The sequence below is a fragment of the Coregonus clupeaformis genome, chromosome 19, assembly GCF_020615455.1.
Source record: "Coregonus clupeaformis isolate EN_2021a chromosome 19, ASM2061545v1, whole genome shotgun sequence".
NCBI lineage: Eukaryota > Metazoa > Chordata > Actinopteri > Salmoniformes > Salmonidae > Coregonus > Coregonus clupeaformis.
Genome location: NC_059210.1, coordinates 46,026,160 through 46,052,140, shown reverse-complemented (window position 1 = coordinate 46,052,140; position 25,981 = coordinate 46,026,160). Strand labels below are relative to the sequence as shown.

The following is a 25,981-nucleotide window of genomic DNA, read 5'->3' as shown; positions in this document are numbered from 1 at the left end:
AAGACAGACTATGTGCACACTGCCCACAAAATGAGGTGGAAACTGAGCTGCACTTCCTAACTTCCTGCCAAATGTATGACCATATTAGAAACATACTTCCCTCAGATTACACAGATCCACAAAGAATTAGAAAACAAATCCAATTTGGATAAACTCCCATATCTATTGGGTGAAATACCACAGTGTGCAATCACAGCAGCAAGATGTGTGACCTGTTGCCACAAGAAAAGGGCAACCAGTGAACAACAAACACCATTGTAAATACAACCTATATTTATGTTTATTTATTTTCCTTTTTGTACTTTAACTATTTGCACATCATTATAACATTGCAAACATTACACTTTTGTGAGTGTAATGTTTACTGTTAATTTTTTATAGTTTATTTCACTTTAGTTTATTATCTATTTCACTTGCTTTGGCAATGTAAACATATGTTTCCCATGCCATTAAAGCCCTTAAATTGAAATTGAAATTGAAATTGAAATTGAATTGAGAGAGAGACCAGTAGTGGCCAACAAGAGAGAGAGAGGGAGAGGAGTAGAAGGAAGGAAAGAAGAAGGGAGGGTGGGAAACAAGGAAGATAAAGATTAGGTGTAAACGTGTAGCTAATATTTTCCCTGCACCAAGTCATTTGAGGACCGTCTCTCTCTCCCTCAGGTATCTTCAGGCCTTTACTGTTGTGTCAATAACATTAGTAATTTCCAGACCTGTCACTTCTTACACAGATAAACATGACTAATTACAGCATCTAGGACAGGACACATCAGGGAAATGACCTCTACCTCCCTCTATCTGGGCCTTTCTTTATCCCTCCTTTTGTACCTCTCTCAGTCTAACTACTACTGATACGGGACAGAGTCTCAGTACGCATCTCATATCAACTGAAAATTAAGGTATCACTATACCTCTTAGTGGAGACCGTAGTACATTCAAATACAGGTAAGCTATACTACCTCTACCAACAGGGTGTCATGTTCAACACACTGATGCTGCTTTACTACCGTGTCCTTCTTAAGACAAAGGGAAGGGAGGGACGAAGAGAGAGAGAGAGAGAGAGAGAGAGAGAGAGAGAGAGAGAGAGAGAGAGAGAGAGAGAGAGAGAGAGAGAGAGAGAGAGAGAGAGAGAGAGAGAGAGAGAGAGAGAGAGAGAGAGAGAGAGAGAGAGAGAGAGAGAGATAGAGAGAGTATGTATGTATGTATGACCATATTAGAGACACATATTTCCCTCAGATTACAGCGATCCACAAAGAATTCGAAAACAAACCCAATTTTGATAAACTCCCTTATCTACTGGGTGAAAAACCACAGTGTGCCATCACAGCTGCAAGATTTGTGACCTGTTGCCACAAGAAAAGGACAACCAGTGAAGAACAAACACCATTGTAAATACAACCCATATTTATGTTTATTTATTTTCCCATTTGTACTTTAACTATTTGCACATTGTTACAACACTGTATATATACATAATATGACATTTGAAATGTCTTTATTCTTTTGAAACTTCTGAGAGTAATGTTTACTGTTAATATTTATTGTTTATTTCACTTTTGTTTACTATCTACTTCACTTGCTTTGGCAATGTTAACACACGTTTCCCATGCCAATAAAGCCCTTAAATTGAATTGAATTGAATTGAGAGAGAGAGAGAGAGAGAGAGAGAGAGAGAGAGAGAGAGAGAGAGAGAGAGAGAGAGAGAGAGAGAAAGGTCTGAGTAGCAGCCTGTGTGATGGATGGAGTGAAGTGACAGTAGGGTATTACAAAGGGAGAGAGGGCTACAGTCATGTCTGTAATGCAATTCCCATGTCAGACATCAAACTGCTGATGCTTCTGGAGAATAAGCACACACACACACACACACACATACACATATAAACATGCACACACTTGCAGAAACACATACACACATACAGTGTTCTATAGAAGAAGCATAAAGCTATGTGTTTAATCATGTACTGAGTCAGTACTACTGACACATTATCAAAATAAAATGGTTAGCAACCTCAGCATTAGCAATCTGCTCAATTTATCCCACACTGGAGAGACAATGACAAGTAGGAGAGAGGAGGAGCTGGCCTATCAGATCAGACAACAGAACAGTTCATTGTCCCCCAAGGGAGCAGTATATTAAATAAATGATTGATTGTCCATCTCACCTGAGGCGTCCTCGAGGGACGTGTCCCAGAGGGTGTCCGTGTGCCTTCCTGATGCCCTGATCACCCTCATGCAGATGACTGTGTAGCGAGGGAGACCGGGAGTGGGAGGAGCGAGAACTGCCTGTGCTCTGGAGACTGCTGTCTGGCACCTCTCCATGACGGGTCTGGAAAATAACACACACACAGTCACACACAGTCACACATATATTTCATATGTCTCTGTCACACACACACATGCAGGCAGGCACGCACTCACACGCACACACACACACATACACACAGACACACACACACTCTGTCTCTCTCTCTGTCTCTGTCTCTCTGTCTCTCCCTCTCACCTCCCCCAGGCTGGCGTGTTGTTGGTGTTGTCCCAGTGCAGGCAGGCTTCTCAGAGAGGGGACAGGAGACTGACCCTGTCGACCGTGACCGTGACCCTGCCCCAGACTCTGACCCAGACCGTGACTGCTGTCCCCATTGAGGTTGTTGTCGCTAGCGGAGCGCAGCAGGGAGCGGGGCGAGGGCAGGCCGCCCACCAACACACGTCTACGGTTGGTGTAGGAGGGGGTCTCCCTGAAAGGCACTGGGACAGAAACACACAAAATGTTGCTAGCCAAATCAACATGCCTTTCCTAAGGTACTGCCGAGGCTATTGAGTTAGGAAAACATCTTACTGCATTATATTAGGAATCTGGTATATTATTTCCTTCAAACACTAGATGGCAGACTATTCACACATAGCAGATTGACACCCAGTACACTGAATTACACAGAGCAAGTGCACATGCTCAGGGATCATTACAGACTGGGTGATTACAGTGGCTACAGTTCGAGTGCTTCAGTCACTTAGCTGAGGGCTCTCTCACCCTCTCACACCACTATGGGAGATCAGTCAGGGTAATTCAGTCAAGATTAATTCTTTAGAGTCCAGTGACCACCTACTGTTAGCCACATACCCATGCCATGTACTGTAGTCTACTCACCAACGTCTGACACTTTGTGGATCTTGATGATTTCAGCCAGATCAAAGTTTCCTGCTATAATGGCCACCTGGAGGAGGAGAGAGGGAGGAGAGAAGAGGGGAGAGAAGGGGAGGAGAGGCATAATATATGTTGTGTGTTTCTTCCTTTCCCAACTAGAGGTTTGTATCCTGCTTCTCAACATGAGTGTTCTGTAAAACAAGGCTCCCATAGGAAACTGTCCTTCTCATGGGGAGATCACAGAACTCTGCTGAAACCTGCTGTCTCAGAGTCTGTCTGGAATAAACACTAGCCTCTGTTGTTTCAAGAAAACACATTTTGGGAACCAATTATCAGATGTATACTACATCTACTCTAAATATCAGCTTTTTAAGACTACATTTCCATAATCTCTCCCCTCTTCATTTGCATTACTCTATGGTTCCCTCTCCATTCTCTCTCTCTCTCTCTTTCTGTCTATCTGTCTGATTAATCTTTCACACATCAGTAACCCTTCATTAAAAGGCTGATTGTAACAGATGTCTGACAGCAGTGTGTGTTTCTGATTTCTGGCACTGTGTGAGCGTGTGCATGTGAATGCGTGCATGTGTGCGTGTGTGTGCAAGTGTGAGTGCCCTGGCGGTGTGTGGAGCCAGCTAGCACTGTGTACAAACAAATTAACATTGATGTATTGAGGAAATCTGTGTCAATGTCAATTTGTCACAAGCTTAATCACACAGCTTGCCACAGAGGCAGGCCAGAGTAGAGAAACAGTGTTCAAGTGGTGTTGCCTTTATGCCATGTAGTTATCACAGAACAAATATAAATATATTATTGAGCTCCCTTGACCTCCAAGAGTTACTAAAACTTTTTCCATATTAAGTCCATATAAAGTTGTCCTTTTGGCATATGGTTACTGTATAACTAGAATGTAATGTCTGATAGAGGAAAGCTGAGGGATGGAGAGTCTCACCTGAAAGGCTGTCTGGCTGTTGTAGTTCTTGATCTCTTTATTCGCTCCCCGAAACAGTAGAACTCTGGTACAGCTATCCTGAAAGAGAAAGAGAAAGAGAGAGAATTGGATACATTTGTTAGAAAAGTTAGATCAGTTGTGAAATGTCGGTATTTTGGTTGCATATAGATCGGCAATTCATCAGAACACACACACACGAACAAGCACACACGCACAACCATTCATGTGCACACACACACACACAGAAACACACACACACAGAAGATATATGAGGCTCCAGTGAGTGCCAGCTCTATTCTCTAATTGGTCCCAACAGAGCTAAGTCTGCTAATTACACTGACCAGAAAGAGAGTGAAAGAGAGAGAGACTCCCTACCTCCCTACATTCATCCTTTAATGCTAGAGCCTTCCTCTCCCCTTCTCTCCCTCTCAGAATTGTCTCTCCATCACCCTCCCTTTCCCTCCTTTCTGCCTCTATTCATACCCTAACATAACATGTGTGTTGCGATGTGAATGTGTGTCATTAGGCTATATCATTGCGGCTGTGTGTAAATGTATAGTCCTCCCCCTTTCTCAGGAGGGATCCATGGGTTAAGGGAAGGGCTATGTGTTTGCAGGGTATAGATCGATATGTAATTTAAAACACAGTAGAATTAACAGCTCTATGATTGACCTTCTTAACCAAACTTGTGGCTGCTCTCTTCCTGGAGCTTTTTGAGTCATATTCATATACACACATCCGTCACAGCATGTGCATGCACACATGCACACTCACAGGAACGCATATCTCTGTTCATATTACATTGATCTCACATGAACCTATAGTCCGAGTTGTGTGTTTTTTTTAAGGTAAGCAGAGAGACATAAGGAATCAACACATCTTCCTTTAACTAACAAGGCGGTTCAATAATGCAGTGCCTTTCCTGTAATAGCTCTATAATCACTTCATGCTAATGCTAGCACACCCTGCGGCTGTTAGCTTAGCTAATCACTAGTCGCCTGTACAATGCTCTCTCTCTCTCTCGCTCTCTCGCTCGCTCTCTCTCTCTCTCGCGCTCTCGCTCTCGCTCTCTCTCACTCACTCTCTCTCTGTCTCTGTCAATTTTAAATTCAATTCAAAGGGGCTTTATTGGCATTGGAAACATACTGTATGTTTACTATTCCAAATAAACAGGAAAAAACTATCAGATATTAACAATAAACATTACACTCACAAAATGTTAAAAGGAATTATATTATTGGCTATGTGTTTTAACAATGTGCAAATAGTTGAAGTATGAATGGCAAGGGAAAACAAATAAATAAACAGATACATACAGTGAGGGAAAAAAGTATTTGATCTCCTGCTGATTTTGTACGTTTGCCCACTGACAAAGACATGATCAGTCTATAATTTTAATGGTAGGTTTATTTGAACAGTGAGAGACAGAATAACAACAAAAAAATCCAAAAAAACGCATGTCAAAAATGTTATGAATTGATTTACATTTTAATGAGGGAAATTGTCCTTTTCTTATGGCAACAGGTCACACATCTGGCTAATGTGATTTCACACTGTGACATTTCGCCTAACAGATATGGGAGTTTGTCAATATTTGGTATGTTTCCAAATTCTTTGTGGGTCTGTGTGATCTGTGGGAAATATGTGTCTCTAATATGGTAATACATTTGGCAGGAGGATAGGAAGTGCAGCTCAGTTTTCACCTCATTTTGTGGGCAGTGGGCACATAGCCTGTCTTCTCTCGATACCCAGGTCTGCCTATGGCAGCCTCTCTTGATAGCAAGGCTAGGCTTACTGAGTCTGTACATAGTCAAGGATTTCCTTCATTTTGTGTCAGTCACAGTGGTCAGGTATTTTTTCCACTGTGTACTCTCTGTTTAGGGCCAGATAGCATTCCAGTTTGCTCTGTATTTTTGGTTGAATCTTTCCAATGTGTCAAATAATTATCTTATTGTGTTCTCACAATTTGGTTGGGTCTAATTGTGTTGCTGTCCTGGGGCTCTGTGGGGTCTGTTTGTGTTTGTGAACTGAGCCCCAGAACCAGCTGGCTAATTAGCGTGTATCGTCCTAATGCTGCTCTGTATGCATTATTTGGGGTTATACGTTGTACACAGAGGATATTTTTTCAGAATTCTGCATGCAGAGTCTCAATTGGGTGTTTGTCCCATTTTGTGAATTATTGGTTGGTGAGTGGATCCCAGACCTCACAACCATAAAGGGTAATGGGTTCTATAACTGATTTAAATATTTTTTGCCAGATCCTAATTGGGATGTCGAATTTTATGTTCCTTTTGATGGAGTAGAAGGCCCTTCTTGCCTTGTCTCTCAGATTGTTCACAGCTTTGTGGAAGTTACCTGTGGTGCTGATGTTAAGCTGGGGTACGTATCATTTTTTGTGTGCTCTAGGGCAACAGTGTCTAGATGGAATGTATTTGTGGTCCTGCAACTGGACCTTTTTTGGATTCACTGTCAAGGCCCAGGTCTGACAGAATCTGTGCAGAAGATCTAGGTGCTGCTGTAGGCCGTCCTTGGTTGGGGACAGAAGCACCAGATCATTTGACTTCAAATCTAGTAGAGTAAGGCCCTCTGCAATTCGTTGATACAGTATATATGTTGAAGAGGGTGGGTTCAAGCTCTATCCCTGTCTCACCCCAAGGCCCTGAGGAAAGAAATCAGTGAGTTTTTTGCCAATTTTATTAACCACACACTTGTTGTTGTTTGCATACATTGATTTAGTCATATGTTTTCCCCCTAAAAAAAAGCATGAGCTGGCACACACCCAGAGAACATTATTTAGCGTAGAGGTGCTGACTAAACTGTAAGCAATTAAAACAAATCAAGAGAGTCGCATACTCTATGTATAAACTCCCAGTAATTTATTGGGTAAGAAACCACCAACGTTACGGCATAACTGTGCCTTCTTCAGGGTAATGTCATGAATGCTTGAACCTGGTTATGTAGACAAACAATGCAATTAGTGCAACCAATGACAATAGTGAGGGGTGTGTTGTAATTGCTAGGTTAATCAGAATGAATTAAGCGAAACTATTAAAAGACAATAGCCCACAGCATATTGAATATATTATGACATTGTTATCATTAGCATTAGCATAACATTAGCATCAACATACATTGTTTTATTAAATTTCACCTATATATTTAAATATTTCTAATTTAATTAAATGTTTTTGTTACATGTCATCTTTTGGTTCAACCATAATGCATAATAAACATCATCAACAGGGGGAACATATTGGATATACGCTGATAAGCTGTAGAAAGAATACATTCATTTTCAAGACCTGTTCACAAAAAATATAATTGGCCATAAGAAAGGCCTGAGATCAAAGTCAATGTTCAGACCACTAGGAGTCAATGTTTTTTAATAGGATATCCAGTAGGCCTCCCTCTGTAGTAGTAGGGTCTCGATGTTACCTCCTCTCCTTGGTAGAGTAACATGCTCAATACCTGTATATTTGAGGGAGGAGATAGGATGGTTAGCTTCAACAAAGTGAGCTACTGGATAGTCAGAGTTCCATTTCCATTTTCCATTTTAGTCATTTAGCAGACGCTCTTATCCAGAGCGACTTACAGTTAGTGAGTGCATACATTATTTTATTTTTCATACTGGCCCCCTGTGGGAATTGAACCCACATCCCTGGCGTTGCAAACGCCATGCTCTACCAACTGAGCTACATCCCTGCCGGCCATTCCCTCCCCTACCCTGGACGACGCAGGGCCAATTATGCGCCGCCCCATGGGTCTCCCGGTTTTTTTCCTCAATTTGTCTGTCATAGTTGACGTGTACCTATGATGAAAATTACAGGCCTCTCTCATCTTTTTAAGTGGGAGAACTTGCACAATTGGTGGCTGACTAAATACTTTTTTCCCCCACTGTATATGCCATATCTTTCTAACTGTGCTCTTTCACAAAAGCTCTCAACCTATAGCCTATATACTTACTAAGCACACAGTATGCTTTACATTAGTTATCTTGCTGTTATTAGTTGTTGTTAGTTGTTATTAGTCCCATCCTTCAGCTCCATTCAACACCTCCCATCTATCTCTTAACACCATCCATATTGGATTTCTATTTGCCATATATTTTTCAACTGTACTGTGATGTTTCAGAAAAGTTCTGAACCCTTCTATTCTCATTGCTTCTACAGATTGTAAATTGAAAATAAACATTTTTGCTAAAAGTATTATTATATTATTGATCGATTGACTATGACTTTTCAGATCACCCAGTAGTGCTCTCTGCAGGGTTAGCTCCAGGTAAATATTGCAACCCTTCAGACATTCCTGGACCTGTGACCAAAAACAAGCTACAAATGGACAGTACCAAAACAAATGATCTAATGATTCTGTCTCTTCGCAGCAAAATCTGCAGAGCTGGGTAGATTGTATCCCCCATATAAATAACATTCTATTGGTAGCAAAAATTGTGTATAATAATTTACATTGAAAAATTCAAAGTTTTGAATCTGGTGCGTTTTCCGTATCAGTTCATAAACACTATGCCATGGAATCGGTACGTCAAAAATCTCTTCCCAACTATTTTGCAATCTATATGGGACGGTTGTCAATCCTTTGGTCCTTAAATATACTATTTATCACAATTGTCTTTAACCAATTATGTTCTTTAATGCAAGGCCGACAGACAAGTTCCTTACTTTTTAACCCTTCCACTTTCCTCTTCCATTTTTGCGGTAATGCTGCAATTATTTGGTTGTAATTTTGGGTAGAGCAGACATTTCCATATGTTTTTGTTAGCTGCATGTGCGACATAACTCCACCATTGTTGTTAATTTTCTTGGGTTGTTTGCTTGAAATGTTTTGATTTGATAGGGAAGCTGAAAGATCAAATATACTTTAGGCTTTCTACTGCCAGGTTTACACCTTCACTATTGCAGTGAAACATTTTGTCCAATAAGTTGTCTAAAAGGGATTGAATTTGTTGTTTGCCAATAGTTTTTTGTATGTTTCTACCAGAGGAGGCTGGTGGGAGGAGCTATAGGAGGACGGGCTCATTGTAATGGCTGGAATGGAATACATGGAACGGTATCAAACACATAAAACATATGGAAATCACATGTTGGACTCTGTTCCATTAATTCCATTCGAGCCATCACAATGAGCCTGTCCTCCTATAACTCCTCCCACCAGCCTCCACTGGTTTCTATACAACTTACCTTCCAACTACAGCATTTCTTAATTGTAAGCTGTATATCCTGCTTTTGTTCTTCTCTGTTGAAGTACACTGTGATTTTGCTGTGATCCAATGGGGGTGTCAGTGGGCTGACTGAACGCTCTGAGAGACTCTGAATTGAGTTCGGTGATAAAGTAGTCTACACTACTCTCTCTCTCTCTCTCTCTCTCTCTCTCTCTCTCTCTCTCTCTCTCTCTCTCTCTCTCTCTCTCTCTCTCTCTCTCTCTCTCTCTCTCTCTCTCTCTCTCTCTCTCTCTCTCTCTCTCTCTCTCTCTCTCTCTCTCTCTCTCTCTCTCTGGATGATGTTTTACAGCTGTGGAATAGCATAGCATGGGGGTGGCAAACCTTTAGCCTCTTTTAGACACGTTTAAATGTCTTTATTTTTACTTTACACTTAAAGATGAGGAGCAAACTGTAGCTAATGACCACATTAAGGCTCTGACAGTGAATTAGCTAGGGCGGTTAATACACATAGAGATGGGCTGTGTGTGTGTGTTTGTGTGTCCTGTTCTCCCTTAGGCAGGAGTCTCTAGCAGTAGCAGAATAATCTACTGGGAATGAGAAAGTATCCACTAAGGAGGAGGAGGCTGACAGAGGTGAGACAGGAGAGACAGGGGGGTGAGAGAGTAAGAACAGAAAGAGAGGGATCAGTGGAGAAACACAGAGAAGGGAATTAAGGGATGTAGAGAAAGAAAGAGAGGCAGGGGTTGTTCAGTGTATGTGTGTGTGTGTTTTCTTGTCTGCGCAATTGTGTGTGTATGCGTGCTCTTTTTATTTGGAATGGGGAGATGAATGGCGGTAGAAAACCCATGCATCAACTGCTGCCTCTCTGCTTACAACACCACACACATACACACACACAAATGCACAAACGCTCCAGGAGACCAATTATAGAGAGGGACATCTGTCTCCCTGCTTGCAGCCATAGTCATATTACAGGAAACCATTAAGAATCCAGCAGACTTCCTCTTGTGAGAGAAAAAATTAGTTATCAGCATTACTTTAAGGTAAATATAAATGATCCTGTTACTCTGGTTGTGTAAATTGCTGTTTTAACGTAACTCTGTATCTAATCCACCACGGCTGTGCACATCTCGTGTTCTTACCCCCACCCTGTGTACTCTGAAACTTGCATGTTCGGATACAAGGTATCTCTGTTCCGAACGAAGTCTCTCCTTATCCTCTATTCTAAGAACAAACAATTATTAGTACTTGCATGAGAACACAGAGGACTCTGAATATTTGGCCACTTCCTCCAGTAGATATCTGTTGGTTTGACAAATTGGGACAGTTGTGGTGGAACCAGCCATAACTAAGCATTTATAGGTCTAGTATATAAGACCTCTGTTTATCTCTGTATGTCAGAGCTCTCAGCCCAACACTGAAGAGTGTGGGGTCGACCAGACTCATTATTGCAGAGCATTCACTCTATTAATCTGTGTTTGTGGTGTGACCTGCTCTCTTATTAATACATTTTGAATAAAGTAATATCCTGATTGGTGATTGATCTTGTCTCTCCTCATTAATTAATTAGAATTTCCACGACACTCTCTACGTTTCTTTACCATGATATACACTGAACATCAGCAGGTCAACTCCAGAGGAGTAGAGTTCCCCTACAGTACTGTTGCTAAAAGCAATGTATAGTAAAGCTCTGCATTTTACTAAATGGATTAATAATTCAGGAGACTCAGTTTTACATTCAGAATTCAACAGCTTTATAGAGGGTTCCATTGTCAAAAGAATGTAAGATACAATGACATTTACAATCTTCCCGGTCCCATTTTGTTCCCTCTCCATGTCTTGTATGACAGGTGCCTGATTCCACCTGGGCTCCTGGATAATAATGATGACAGAACCTTGTGAGTTCTGCCACTGTTGTCACATTACCAAGAGATTCGTAAGCTTGTAGAAAGTTTTGTAAATTTATAGAAAGTGATTCGCAAGTAAAAAAAAAAACTGGTTTGAGCAGCTTTAGGGGCAGGACCTTTTTTACTCCTGACCAATCAGCCAAAACCACAGCCGTCTATTGCTGCAACCATTGGCTGGATTGCTCCATCAATCAAATCTCAGGAAGTAGCTTGAAGAGAATAATAATAATAATATGCCATTTAGCAGACACTTACATGACTTACAGTCATGCGTGCATACATTTTTTGTGTATGGGTGGTCCCGGGGATCGAACAAGTTACAAGTGCCGTGCTCTACCAGCTGAGCTACAGAGGACCACTAGAAGACCACTAGACCACTAGAAGAGAAGATAAGTCATTTCTACAAAGTAACATTGTTAACGTTACTCGGCCTGAAGTACTAGAATATAACAATCTACTTGAAGGTAATCATCTCTTTTATATATGTAAATATTTAATATTTGTGAAAAGGTATGACAGTAATTTGTTTATCATGTGAAATATAAATAGTACATTTCAGATGAAATCCATTGACAGCAGCTAAGTTAACTTTAGCTAGCTGGCTTCTGAAATTCATTCTAGCTTTACTATCAACTGGCTAACATCAGCTTTATCAGGCAGCTTTAGATGCGAGGGGAAAACAAATACATTTATAGTTAACTATCAGATTGATGAAGTTTATATAAATTCCATTATAAACTGGGTTGTTCGAGTCCTGAATGCTGTTTGGCTGACAGCCGTGGTATATCAGACCGTATACCATGGTATGACAAAACATTTATTTTTATTGCTCTAATTACATTGGTAACCAGTTTATAATAGCAATAAGGCACATCGGGGGTTTGTGGTATATGGCCAATTTACCACGGCTAAGGGCTGTATCCAGGTACTCCGCGTTGCGTCGTGCTTAACTTAGCCATGGTATATTGGCCATATACCACACCCCCTCGTGCCTTATTGCTTAATTATATAGCTGTCAACATTTAGCTAGCTAACGTTAACTAAGGTAAATTTAAACTGCTGGGGAAAAATTCCCACCATCATCAATGTAGCTAATAATGTTAGGTTTCTAGAAAATAAAAATTATATATTTGCTAGCTATACAGTGGGGGAAAAAAGTATTTAGTCAGCCACCAATTGTGCAAGTTCTCCCACTTAAAAAGATGAGAGAGGCCTGTAATTTTCATCATAAGTACACGTTAACTATGACAGACAAAATGAGAAAAAGAATTCCAGAAAATCACATTGTAGGATTTTTAATGAATTTATTTGCAAATTATGGTGGAAAATAAGTATTTGGTCAATAACAAAAGTTTCTCAATACTTTGTTATATACCCTTTGTTGGCAATGACACAGGTCAAACGTTTTCTGTAAGTCTTCACAAGGTTTTCACACACTGTTGCTGGTATTTTGGCCCATTCCTCCATGCAAATCTCCTCTAGATCAGTGATGTTTTGGGGCTGTTGCTGGGCAACACGGACTTTCAACTCCCTCCAAAGATGTTCTATGGGGTTGAGATCTGGAGACTGGCTAGGCCACTCCAGGACCTTGAAATGCTTCTTACGAAGCCACTCCTTCGTTTCCCGGGCGGTGTGTTTGGGATCATTGTCATGCTGAAAGACCCAGCCATGTTTCATCTTCAATGCCCTTGCTGATGGAAGGGGGTTTTCACTCAAAATCTCACGATACATGGCCCCATTCATTCTTTCCTTTACACGGATCAGTCGTCCTGGTCCCTTTGCAGAAAAACAGCCCCAAAGCATGATGTTTCCACCCCCATGCTTCACAGTAGGTATGGTGTTCTTTGGATGCAACTCAGCATTCTTTGTCCTCCAAACACGACGAGTTGAGTTTTTACCAAAAAGTTCTATTTTGGTTTCATCTGACCATATGACATTCTCCCAATCCTCTTCTGGATCATCCAAATGCACTCTAGCAAACTTCAGACAGGCCTGGACATGTACTGGCTTAAGCAGGGGGACACATCTGGCACTGCAGGATTTGAGTCCCTGGCGGCGTAGTGTGTTACTGATGGTAGGCTTTGTTACTTTGGTCCCAGCTCTCTGCAGGTCATGCACTAGGTCCCCCTGTGTGGTTCTGGGATTTTTGCTCACCGTTCTTGTGATCCTTTTCACCCCACGGGGTGAGATCTTGCGTGGAGCCCCAGATCGAGGGAGATTATCAGTGGTCTTGTATGTCTTCCATTTCCTAATAATTGCTCCCACAGTTGATTTCTTCAAACCAAGCTGCTTACCTATTGCAGATTCAGTCTTCCCAGCCTGGTGTAGGTCTACAATTTTGTTTCTGGTGTCCTTTGACAGCTCTTTGGTCTTGGCCATAGTGGAGTTTGGAGTGTGACTGTTTGAGGTTGTGGACAGGTGTCTTTTATACTGATAACAAGTTCAAACAGGTGCCATTAATACAGGTAACGAGTGGAGGACAGAGGAGCCTCTTAAAGAAGAAGTTACAGGTCTGTGAGAGCCAGAAATCTTGCTTGTTTGTAGGTGACCAAATACTTATTTTCCACCATAATTTGCAAATAAATTCATTAAAAATCCTACAATGTGATTTTCTGGATTTTTTTTCTCAATTTGTCTGTCATAGTTGACGTGTACCTATGATGAAAATTACAGGCCTCTCTCATCTTTTTAAGTGGGAGAACTTGCACAATTGGTGGCTGACTAAATACTTTTTTCCCCCACTGTATTTTAAAGACTTGTTACAGACTTTTGAACACTATGTTCCACTGCCTATTTATTTATTAATTGGTGACTGGAATATGCCCGTCCTGCAAATAGCCTGTATTGTTTTGGTATAATTTGGCTGAGTAGGCTTGTGCACATTTGTGTTTAATTAGCCAAGTTGACCAAATTACTGACTGACTAGGTTTATTGTTACTCATGTTTTTGTAGTTATTGCATTTCAGGTGGAGAGGGAGTAAGATAACTAGAAAGCAGAAATGTTCCCAGTGCCAGACAACCACAGGACCCTAGAGGTATTACAGTCAATGCTTATAATAATAATAATATGCCATTTAGCAGACGCTTTTATCCAAAGCGACTTAGTCATGCGTGCATAAATTTTTACGTATGGGTGGTCCCGGGGATCGAACCCACTACCCTGGCGTTACAAGCGCCATGCTCTACCAATTGAGCTACAAAGGACCATATGAACTTGATATTGTATGTGAATTGCCCATTTATATCAATGACACTAACAAAATGGTTGGATTGTTCAGCAACATGTGCAGTAAATGCTAACACGGCTTTGGTGATGAAAGGTACATAATGTATTTATTGTCATCTCCCCATCAGGCCTCTGCATGCTGTGGCATGGGCCTGGATGATGACATCTGCTTCCAGCTGCCTGACTGAATACTGGGGCCTTCAGTGGCACCTTACCTGACATTCCAGCAAGAGTCTCCTTATCACTGTCTCATAGCCATTTAACATGTCTCTTATGTAACCACTCATTCATACAAACTGCTACAGACACAAGCAATGACTTATATTCACTTGTCTATTTGTCCTGTTCTTCAGGCTTGTCTGGGATATATATTTTAGTTGGAACACCTGTGTGATGTCTTATATACATGAATAAAAATGTATTCACCCTAGACATGAGACTTGCAAGTGTTGTCTTGATGGAGAAAGTCAGCATGTTTTTTAATGTTTAAGTTACCATAGTAGTTAGTAAAAATGTGAAGAACAGGCTATAAAAAATGTTTTGTTTTGCAACAACTTTTAAAAAATGAACATGAGTAGTTTATACAAAACTTTATTGCGTTTGGTGATCATCCCCCAAATTTGGCCATTGAAAAGCCTTGATAGTTGCATCCTTCCTCAGGGAACTGTCTGCTGATAGCTGGCAACAGGGTGGCAGGTTTTTTTGATGTGCTGCTCTAGAGTTCCATGGCCCAGCAGACTCACCTGGGGATGGACACATGTTAGTTTGTCTGGGAGACTTTTAGAGGGAGGAAATAGCATGAGTTTTGGAGTGAGTACAGCATATCCAACCAATGGCCCTGGATAATATGCTATATTTCGTCACACAGACAGTCAGCCATAGTGAAGGAGGTTTAAATAGTGCATAAAGTATATTACCACCAGCGGAGCTTACTTCACTGCTCTGGAGAGATCTCCGGTAGTTGGTCAGAAGGCTCTGGAGGTCCTTGGAATATTCTCTCTGTAACACCTGTAGAGGTACTGAATGGAATTGAAAGAGATACTGAATCCATTGTTGATTATTGAGGACTATAAGGGTGCCTTTCAATCAGACATATGGATGTGTAAAAGGCACAGCAACTCAATGTCTTTCAAAGGGATGAGCATGTTGGGGAAGAGGGTTGTGTTGGGCTGTCCTTCAGAAAAGTTGCAAAGACTATCCTTCAACCAATTAAAAATGTAGAACAGTGTTTTTCCCTTACCAAACAGCTGTGTTGGACATGCATTTTGGTTTGAAGGTAGCCTTACTCTGTGGTTCAAGTTCTTTCTTCATGTCTGTAACTTCGCTCTCACTCCACCTAAACCCTCACCCCTGACCTCCCAATGGCCCAGGGCCTCCTGCGAAATCCTCTAATGAGTCTCTTTGACAGTGAGTTACTCCAGGAGTATACAGCTTTATGGTGCATAGGACTTCTCCACTACTCATATGAAAATATGCACGACTTACTGACATGGAGTGGTCCATGTTCCTGCCTGTAGCAGGCCTCAACGTGGATGTAGGGAAATGTCCTGCCGGACTCCTGCCTTGGACTATGGTTGTATCTATCTCCACCAGGCTCCTGGAAATCAGATGACAAACCTGCAGAGATTAACAAAATAACATTGTTCCTGTATTTAGTCAGTTGAAGTCATGACAGCCACAGGTTTTTTTTAAACAGGAGTGTACAGGTTGTTGTTCCAGTACTTCACTAACACCTCATTCAACTACTGTGGTCTGAAATTGGAGAACAGATTGAACACAGTTCAGTCCCCTGGGACAGAAATCACCCACGTCTGTATTATTGAATACGTTACACGCTTACAATTCTGCATGATAGAGAATAACATGTGTGGATCTAGTTCTATCTAACTTTGTGAATAAACTCCAAAAACAAGTTTCAATTTAGCTAGCTAGTTAGCTGGCTAATGGCATTTATCTCAACTTGATCAGTCAGATGGTTAACTAGCAAATATTATATTTGTTTTCCCCTCGCATCTAAAGCTGCCTGATGAAGCTAGCCAGTTGATAGTAAAGCTAGTTAGGTAGCTAACATTAGCTGCTGTCAATTTAATCAGAAAAGTACCATTATATTTCACTTGTTAAACTACTGTCATGCCTTTAATTTAAAAAAATCGATGTACACATATACAATAGATGATTACCTTCAAGAAGATCGGTTTAATTCTAGTACTTCAAGCCGAGGAGTAATGTCGAGGTGACTAGTACGGGCCGCCTCCCTGACGGACCTACTAGCTTCATTCACACGGGGGTAGTCTTTGCCTGTGGATCTTCTCTTGACCTCACAGGGTGGGTCAACTCCAACTGTCCGTTGTAGGCCTGGATTCCCAGTGAGGTGGAATCCTTGTCTTCCTACCGTGAGCTGAGTTAGCACTGAGCTCCACTTTATCAACCGGGTTATCCCTCTTGGTCTATCCCTGCTTGCCACAGAGGTTAGCTCACTCCTTCCTACTGATTACACTTCAGGGGTAGTTTGTGACATGGTATACTACGCGTCAGTGGGGGCTATTTTTGTGTACAACACCAACAATGAATCCATTATTTATTTATAGTCCTCTCTGTACTATTTTATTATGTGGCGCGGCTCTTACTGCGTGATTTCTAGCTGTTCACGCAGGATACGTTCCGCCACGGGGTTAAACTAGTTATTATAAGTGCGGCAGAATCTCAGACACTCCTGCTAGTGGCTGGTCCTCCCTATGTAATTGACCAGACAGCACCCTCACGGGTGAGTCACACTCTCTAGGTCCCGGGTATAGGGTTTCATTTAAAATTAATTAATTACATTTAACTTAACTGTTTCATCTGGGTGCTCCTTTAGTGTGCTTTTTTACATAGTTAACCCTCGAGCTCCCATTTGGTTTCCTGCTCGAACCCACAATATGGTCTGGCCGCGGGCCACCTTAGGTGTATCCCCTGAGCCTGTAGTTGTTGTAATGCTACTCTACTTCCTGACTGCCACACAAGCAATAAATGAACTATACTGAACAAAAATATAAATGCAACATGCAACAGTTCAAACAATTTTACTGAGTTACAGTTCGTATAAGGAAATCAGTCAATTTAAATCAATTAATTTGGCCCTAATCTATGGATTTCTCATGACTGGGCAGGGGCGCAGTGGGTGGGCCTATGCCCTCCCAGGCCCACCCATGGCTGGGGAGCCAGGCCTATCCAATCAAAATTAGTTTTTCCCCACAAAAGGGCTTTAATACAGACATAAATTGTCCTCAGTTTCATCCGCTGTCCTGGTGGCTGGTCTCAGACGATCCCAAAGGTGAAGAAGCCGGATGTGGAGGTCCTGGGCTGGCGTGGTTACACAAGGTCTGCGGTTGTGAGGCCGGTTGGACGTACTGCCAATTTCTCTAAAACGATGTTGGAGGCGGCTAACGGTAGAGAAATGAACATTAAATTCTCTGGCAACAGCTCTGGTGAACATTCCTGCAGTCAACATGCCAATTGCGCGCTCCCTCAAAAATCTTTGGCATTGTGTTGTGTGACAAAACTGCACATTTTAGAGTGGCCTTTTATTGTCCCCAGCACAAGGTGCACCTGTGTAATGGTCATGCTGTTTAATCAGCTTCTTAATATACCACACCTGTCAGGTGGATGGATTATATTGGAAAAGGAGAAATGCTCACTAACAGGGATGTAGACACATTTGTGCACACAATTTGAGATAAATACGTTATTGTGCGTATGGACAATTTCTGGGATCTTTTATTTCAGCTCATGAAACATGGGACCAACACTTTACATGTTGCGTTTATATTTTTGTTCAGTATAGTTAATGAAAACCAGTAACACTTCTCTTTTGGTTCCACAGCTTCACAACTGATGGATTTTATAGATTTTTATAATGCAGTAGTTTCTGACAATAACAATTGTATTCTGTTCTTCCTTTGCCCCAAAGTCTTCTAATACATCAATCAGCTCCTGATCTGTCTTCCCCCGAATCTCCTTTCCCTATTTTTTATATTGGTTTTCATGCAGTTTCGCCCAAGCCACACAACACATCCTCCCCCTTATACGTGACATCTAAGCTTTGTTACCTTTCCTAAAGACTGGTTTGTAGTGGCTGTAAGTCGCTCTGGATAAGAGCGTCTGCTAAATGACGAAAATGTAAAATGTAAGCAAAGTTACATAACACATTGTCTCCATTACACGTAATGTCTACACAGCGTTCGGTAACACGTTTCCTTCATACATGACGACAATCTGTGGTGTCATCTGCTTCATGGCCCACGTGCCATCAGGCAACTCCACCAGCTCCATCCCAGGACTTAAGTTCGAAGGGGGTGTCGCCATATAAGATGAACCCCCGCCCTCCGGCAGAGGAACATCTGTATACAGTCTACCGGCACCAGTCACTTCCTCCCTGCCCTTGACTGTGTTTTTCTGCTCTCTAGCTGCTTGTAGTTGAGGCCTCTTCCTGTTCTTCTTGCGCTTCTTCTTGATCTTTCTTGTTTCAGTGTTCCCAGAGTTCTGTCTGGGTACTGGAGGAGTCATCAGGTCAAATTGACTAGGCTCATTCACGACAGTAAGTACTTTGTAGAAATTACTTCTCTTCTCTTCAAGCTACTTCCTGAGATTTACAAAATATTCTACAAGCTTATGAATCTCTTGGTAACGTGACAGTAGTGACAAAACTCCAAGCGTGCGGAGATAAAAAATCTGCAAGTGTATTTTTGATTCACAGCAGAATATTCATAGTCGTAAATGGACTTGTAATAATTCTGAAAATCATTATGCTTGCAAATCTTATTGAATGTATTCAAATGTCAAGTTACAAGTTTGCGACCGTTGTTACATTTTTCACACATCATGATACAAGCTTGCGAAATTAAATTACACATTTGCGAATCGTACAACAATATTCAATGTGCGACCACGAAATAGAAAATACAAACTCACAGGGTTCTGTTATCATTATTATCCCATAGGCTCCACTTATATTCATTAGCATGACCCAGAGGTTAAAATCTGTGTTCCTGTCATCCCATTCTCAGTTTGAGTTGTGTCTCTGCTCCATCACTCCCCTAAACACTGAGGGAGACCCCTCCCACCCCCCTGATCCATCGACCCCCACTCTCTAGTGGTGTCATTAACCAGTCTACTCTGTTCATTAACCAGTTTACTCTGTTCATTAACTAGTCTTCTCTGTTCCATTAACCAGTCTACTTCTCACTGACTGATACATCAACTGGAAGCGTTCTGTCACATACTCTTTTATCCTAATTTCTTCTTCCCTGTCTGCTTTGACTGGTTCTCTCCTTTCCTTTACTCTCTCTCCCACTCTCTCTTTCTCACTCCATATCCTTTCCCTCTGTATCTCTCTCATATGGATCTCTGTCACTGAACTTGTGTCTCTGTTGATTCATGGATCATCATGCAGACTCCCCCCGTGTTCAGCCCGCTAAGCCCCACTCAGAAGCTCTGTCGCTGTGATCAATCTGCCCAGCGGTGGCCTCCTGGATCTCTAAACACTGGAGAGATGAAACCTGTCTTTGACGATAGGACACCGCAGAGACAGGGTCTATGACGGGGAGGAGCAAAACATTTCCCCCAAAATTGTCAATTTGACCATGAATATTCATTAGCATGACTCAGAGGTTAAAATCTGTGTTCTTTAAGGCTACCAATTATGAGGACATTTGCATCACCTAAAATATGCCACTTTATGGCATTTTATTCTTGGTTGTGTAAACCCTAATTCCCTATTATGTCTTAAATGCACCTGTCAATAGTCTACCTCCCCTAAAACCAAAACAACTCTTTTTCTCTCACCTTCTTTCCCTTTGTTGCTCCTCCACCCCTCCCTCTCTCTCCAGGCAGTAGTAGAACATACTATCCTCAGTCACGTGGATGTGTTACAAACAGTCTAGATTAAGTATTGATGTCCTAATTGTCTAAACCCCCTCAGACATACTTTTGTGTGCATGTGCAGTCAGTGTTCTAGAACCTTGGAAACAGGTCACACACATGCGCGAGTTCACAGACAGAAATCTTAGCAACACATTTTTATACAAAGCCATACTCAGTAGATGTGGCCCATGTGGGAAACAACCCCACAACTCCGTAGCACTCTGCTCTCAGCACCTGAGCCATGGCTTTTCAATGAGTCACTTAAGCCTCAGTCCCCAATCTCAGCACTCAATGTCTCATTCTCTCACTTGATCTTATCAATCTTATCTCTAACTTGCTCGCTACCATGGTTGGGTAGGTTACTTTCTAAATGTAATCTGTTACAGTTACTAGTTACCAGTCCAAAATTGTAATCAGTAACGTACCTGTTGGATGACCCAAACTCAGTAACGTAACCTGATTACTTTCAGTTACTTTTGGATTACTTTACCCTTAAGAGGCATTAGAAGAAGACAAAAATGAATATTACCAATTGAACGACATCTATTGCAGGATAAATCAATGTTAGAGTTTACATAGCTGCCGATAAATGGATGTTTCATTTTACTTTATGGGTTATGTACAGTCGTGGTCAAAAGTTTTGAGAATGACACAAGTATTGGTCTCCACAAAGTTTGCTGCTTCAGTGTTCTTAGATCTTTATGTCAGATGTTACTATGGTACACTGAAGTATAATTACAAGTATTCCATAAGTGTCAAAGGCTTTTATTGACAATGACATTCCGTTTATGCAAAGAGTCAATATTTGCAGTGTTGACCCTTCTTTTTCAAGACCTCTGCAATCCGCCCTGGCATGCTGTCAATTAACTTCTGGGCCACATCCTGACTGATGGCAGCCCATTCTTGCATAATCAATGCTTGGAGTTTGTCAGAAGTAGTGGGTTTTTGTTTGTCCACACGCCTCTTGAGGATCGACCACAAGTTCTCAATGGGATTAAGGTCTGGGGAGTTTCCTGGCCATGGACCCAAAATGTCTATGTTTTGTTCCCCGAGCCACTTAGTCATCACTTTTTCCTTATGGCAAGGTACTCCATCATGCTGGAAAAGGCATTGGTCGTCACCAAACTGTTCTTGGATGGTTGGGAGAAGTTGCTCTCGGAGGATGTGTTGGTACCATTCTTTATTCATGGATGTGTTCTTAGGCAAATTTGTGATTGAGCCCACTCCCTTGGCTGAGAAGCAACCCCACACATGAATGGTCTCAGGATGCTTTACTGTTGGCATGACACAGGACTGATGGTAGCACTCACCTTGTCTTCTCCGGACGTGTTTTCCAGATGGCCCAAACAATCGGAAAGAGGATTCATCAGAAAAAATGACTCTACCCCAGTCCTCAGCAGTCCAATCCCTGTACCTTTTGCAGAATATCAGTCTGTCCCTGATGATTTTCCTGGAGAGAAGTGGCTTCTTTGCTGCCCTTCTTGACACCAGGCCATCCTCCAAAAGTATTCGCCTCACTGTGCGTGCAGATGCACTCACACCTGCCTGCTGCCATTCCTGAGCAAGCTCTGCACTGGTGGTGCCCCGATCCCGCAGCTGAATCAACTTTAGGAGACGGTCCTGGCGCTTGCTGGACTTTCTTGGGCGCCCTGACGCCTTCTTCACAACAATTGAACCTCTCTCCTTGAAGTTCTTGATGATCCGATAAATGGTTGATTTAGGTGCAATCTTACTAGCAGCAATATCCTTGCCTGTGAAGCCCTTTTTGTGCAAAGCAATGATGACAGCACATGTTTCCTTGCAGGTAACCATGGTTGACAGAGGAAGAACAATGATTTCAAGCACCACCCTCCTTTTAAAGCTTCCAGTCTGTTATTCTGACTCAATCAGCATGACAGAGTGATCTCCAGCCTTGTCCTCGTCAACACTCTCACCTGTGTTAACGAGATAATCACTGACATGATGGCAGCTGGTCCTTTTGTGGCAGGGCTGAAATGCAGTGGAAATACCCCTTGATTTTCAAGAATAGGACTTGGAAAAATGGAAATATAGATTAGACAAACTGTTTTACCTAAACATACCCCAAAGACTAAGGACTTATTAGCCTACTTTGTTGTTTATATTTTTGTTGTCATAGAGGACTGATTGAGCTCATTGCTGACTTGTGGTCAGACTTGCTCAGGTGGGAGCAAACTTAAACGTGTGCCTTTTTTCAATGCTGATTTGCATGTCATTGAGAAAACAGAAAGGTGTCAAAGTTCTTTTTTTTGCAAACATCCTTTCTGGATAAGAAGAATGGCGCCGGAGGGGATGGCTGCCGTTTTACGGGCTCCTAACCAATTGTGCTATTTTGTGTGTTTTTTCACATTGTTTGTAACTTATTTTGTACATAATGTTGATGCTACCGTCTCTTATGACCGAAAAGAGCTTCTGGATATCAGAACAGCGATCACTCACCTCGAACTGGATGAAGATTTTGTATTCAATGAGTTGGACGCGAAGGATATAATGTTGCTCCCAGACAAGGCCCAAATCCCCGTAATTCGCATGAAGAAAATAAGGAAATACAGGTGGCGGAGATCAGGGTGCCTTGTGAGAATTCGTCGGCGAGTGGGTAACCCACCTCTACCATCCGTTCTATTAGCCAAAATGCAATCACTGGAGAATAAACTTGATGAGCTCCGTTCAAGACTATCCTACCAACGGGACATTAAAAACTATAATATCTTATGTTTCACCGAGTCGTGGCTGAACGACGACACGGATAATATACAGTTGGCTGGGTTTTCCATGCATTGGCAGGACAGAACAGCTATGTCCGGTAAGAGATGGGGGTGTGTGTCTATTTGTCAATAACAGCTGGTGCGTGATGTCTAATATTAAGGTAGTCTCGAGGTATTGCTCGCCTGAGGTAGAGTACCTCATGATAAGCTGTAGACCACACTATCTACCAAGAGAGTTTTCATCTGTATTTTTCATAGCCGTCTATTTACCACCATAAACCGACGCTGGCACTACTACCTCACTCAACAAGCTGTATAAGGCCATAAACAAACAAAGAAAATGCTAATCCAGAAGCTGTGCTCCTCATGGCCGGGGACTTTAATGCAGGCAAACTTAAATCAATTTTACCTAATTTCTACCAGCATGTCACATGTGCAACCAGAGGAAAATAAACTCTAGACCACCTTTACTCCATTTACATTTACATTTACATTTAAGTCATTTAGCAGACGCTCTTATCCAGAGCGACTTACAGTTAGTGAATACATATTTCTTCTTTTTTTTTGATACTGCCCCCCCCTGTGGGAATCAAACCCACAACCCTGGCGTTGCAAACGCCATGCTCTATCAACTGAGCTACATCCCTGCCGGCCATTCCCTCCCCTACCCTGGACGACGCTGGGCCAATTGTGCGCCGCCCATGAGTCTCCCGGTCGCGGCCGGCTGCGACAGAGCCTGGATTCGAACCAGGATCTCTAGTGGCACAGTTAGCACTGCGATGCAGTGCCTTAGACCACTGTGCCACTCAGGAGTACTCCACAAACAGAGACGCGTACAAAGCTCTCCAATCAATCAGATTCCAAACTCTCCACCATGGCCAAGACCAAAGAGCTCTCCAAGGATGTCAGGGACAAGATTGTAGACCTACGCAAGGCTGGAATGGGCTACAAGACCATCGCCAAGCAGCTTGGTGATAAGGTGACAACAGTTGGTGCGATTATTCGCAAATGGAAGAAACACAAAATAACTGTCAATCTCCCTCGGCCTGGGGCTCGATGCAAGATCTCACCTCGTGGAGTTGCAATGATCATGAGAACGGTGAGGAATCAGCCCAGAACTACACGGGAGGATCTTGTCAATGATCTCAAGGCAGCTGGGACCATAGTCACCAAGAAAACAATTGGTAACACACTACGCCGTGAAGGACTGAAATCCTGCAGCGCCTGCAAGGTCCCCATGCTCAATAAAGCACATATACAGGCCCGTCTGAAGTTTGCCAATGAACATCTGAATGATTCAGAGGAGAACTGGGTGAAAGTGTTGTGGTTAGATGAGACCAAAATCGAGCTCTTTGGCATCAACTCAACTCGCCGTGTTTGGAGGAGGAGGAATGCTGCCTATGACCCCAAGAACACCATCCCCACCGTCAAACATGGAGGTGGAAACATTATGCTTTGGGGGTGTTTTTCTGCTAAGGGGACAGGACAACTTCACCGCATCAAAGGGACGATGGACGGGGCCATGTACCATCAAATCTTGGGTGAGAACCTCCTTCCCTCAGCCAGGGCATTGAAAATGGGTCGTGAATGGGTATTCCAGCATGACAATGACCCAAAACACATGGCCAAGGCAACAAAGGAGTGGCTCAAGAAGAAGCACATTAAGGTCCTGGAGTGGCCTAGCCAGTCTCCAGACCTTAATCCCATAGAAAATCTGTGGAGGGAGCTGAAGGTTCGAGTTGCCAAACATCAGCCTCGAAACCTTATTGACTTGGAGAAGATCTGCAAAGAGGAGTGGGACAAAATCCCTCCTGAGATGTGTGCAAACCTGGTGGCCAACTAAAAGAAACATCTGACCTCTGTGATTGCCAACAAGGGTTTTGCCACCAAGTACTAAGTCATGTTTTGCAGAGGGGTCAAATACTTATTTCCCTCATTAAAATGCAAATCAATTTATAACATTTTTGACATGCGTTTTTCTGGATTTTTTTGTTGTTATTCTGTCTCTCACTGTTCAAATAAACCTCCCATTAAAATTATAGACTGATCATGTCTTTGTCAGTGGGCAAACATACAAAATCAGCAGGGGATCAAATACTTTTTTCCCTCACTGTATCTGCCAGCACTAACAGGAGAATCTGAGCATTGTATGCCCCTCAAGACTGGTGGTAATGGATTAAAGCAGTCAGAGATGGACAGAATCTAAGTGTGGAGCAGGGACTCTCAACTTCCCTATTGGTACGATGAAAGAAGGACACACTGCACAGAGCGATGCTAACAGAAATTGGGAAGTATATTAAAAATTGGTATTAAGAATAATTGGTATAACATAATAATTTGTCATATAGTCAATGCTTACATGATTTCTTAGATTAGAAATGAAATCGATTAAACTGTTATGTTTTGTCTTCTAGTGAGGTAAATACAGATGGTGTCTTGATGCATAGCGGGGATAATTTGGACTAGAATGGTGTGAACCTTAAAAAGAAACAATCTATGTATCGGCTGAAGATGAATATCAGACGTTTCTGTAAAGCACCACTTCTACATGCAACAGGGGTAAAACAGCCAATTGAAGCTATCAACTGATTTTCTCATGTTGTTATCTCACGGGAGTGGGACAGGAGTCCACCATTGAGTGAGAATGGAGAAATATATGTTCAAATACAACATTTGTAATGTTGTTGGTATAATGGTTGGCAAATGGACAAGACAAGGAGGTTGTAGGGAAGGCGGTGACTTGGATGAGACATTGAAGTTGGGACATTGTCATGGGCAATTCATTTTCAAATATGAAGATGTATGAAGAACATAATGAAGAGACGGCAGAAGATTTAAGTGCCGGGAGAAAGAAGGGATTGGTTAGCTGGGTTGATAATAAAAAATTGGGATTTATCTAAATTTGCTAATTTGAGTAGGAGGTACAGTGGGGAGAACAAGTATTTGATACACTGCCGATT

General features: G+C 42.1%; 1 protein-coding gene across 1 annotated transcript in view; it reads right to left on the bottom strand.

The window, feature by feature from the left end:
- LOC121531214 (SH3 and multiple ankyrin repeat domains protein 3-like) overlaps nt 1–25,981 on the bottom strand; it is a 159,458-nt gene that overhangs the window by 116,883 nt on the left and 16,594 nt on the right. Inside the window, exons 6-9 of the mRNA XM_045204981.1 lie at nt 4,089–4,166; nt 3,140–3,206; nt 2,498–2,739; nt 2,160–2,323 (exon numbers count right to left, since the gene is read on the bottom strand). Of these exons, the coding sequence (XP_045060916.1) occupies nt 2,160–2,323; nt 2,498–2,739; nt 3,140–3,206; nt 4,089–4,166 (551 nt within the window). The remainder of the gene's footprint in view (nt 1–2,159; nt 2,324–2,497; nt 2,740–3,139; nt 3,207–4,088; nt 4,167–25,981) is intronic.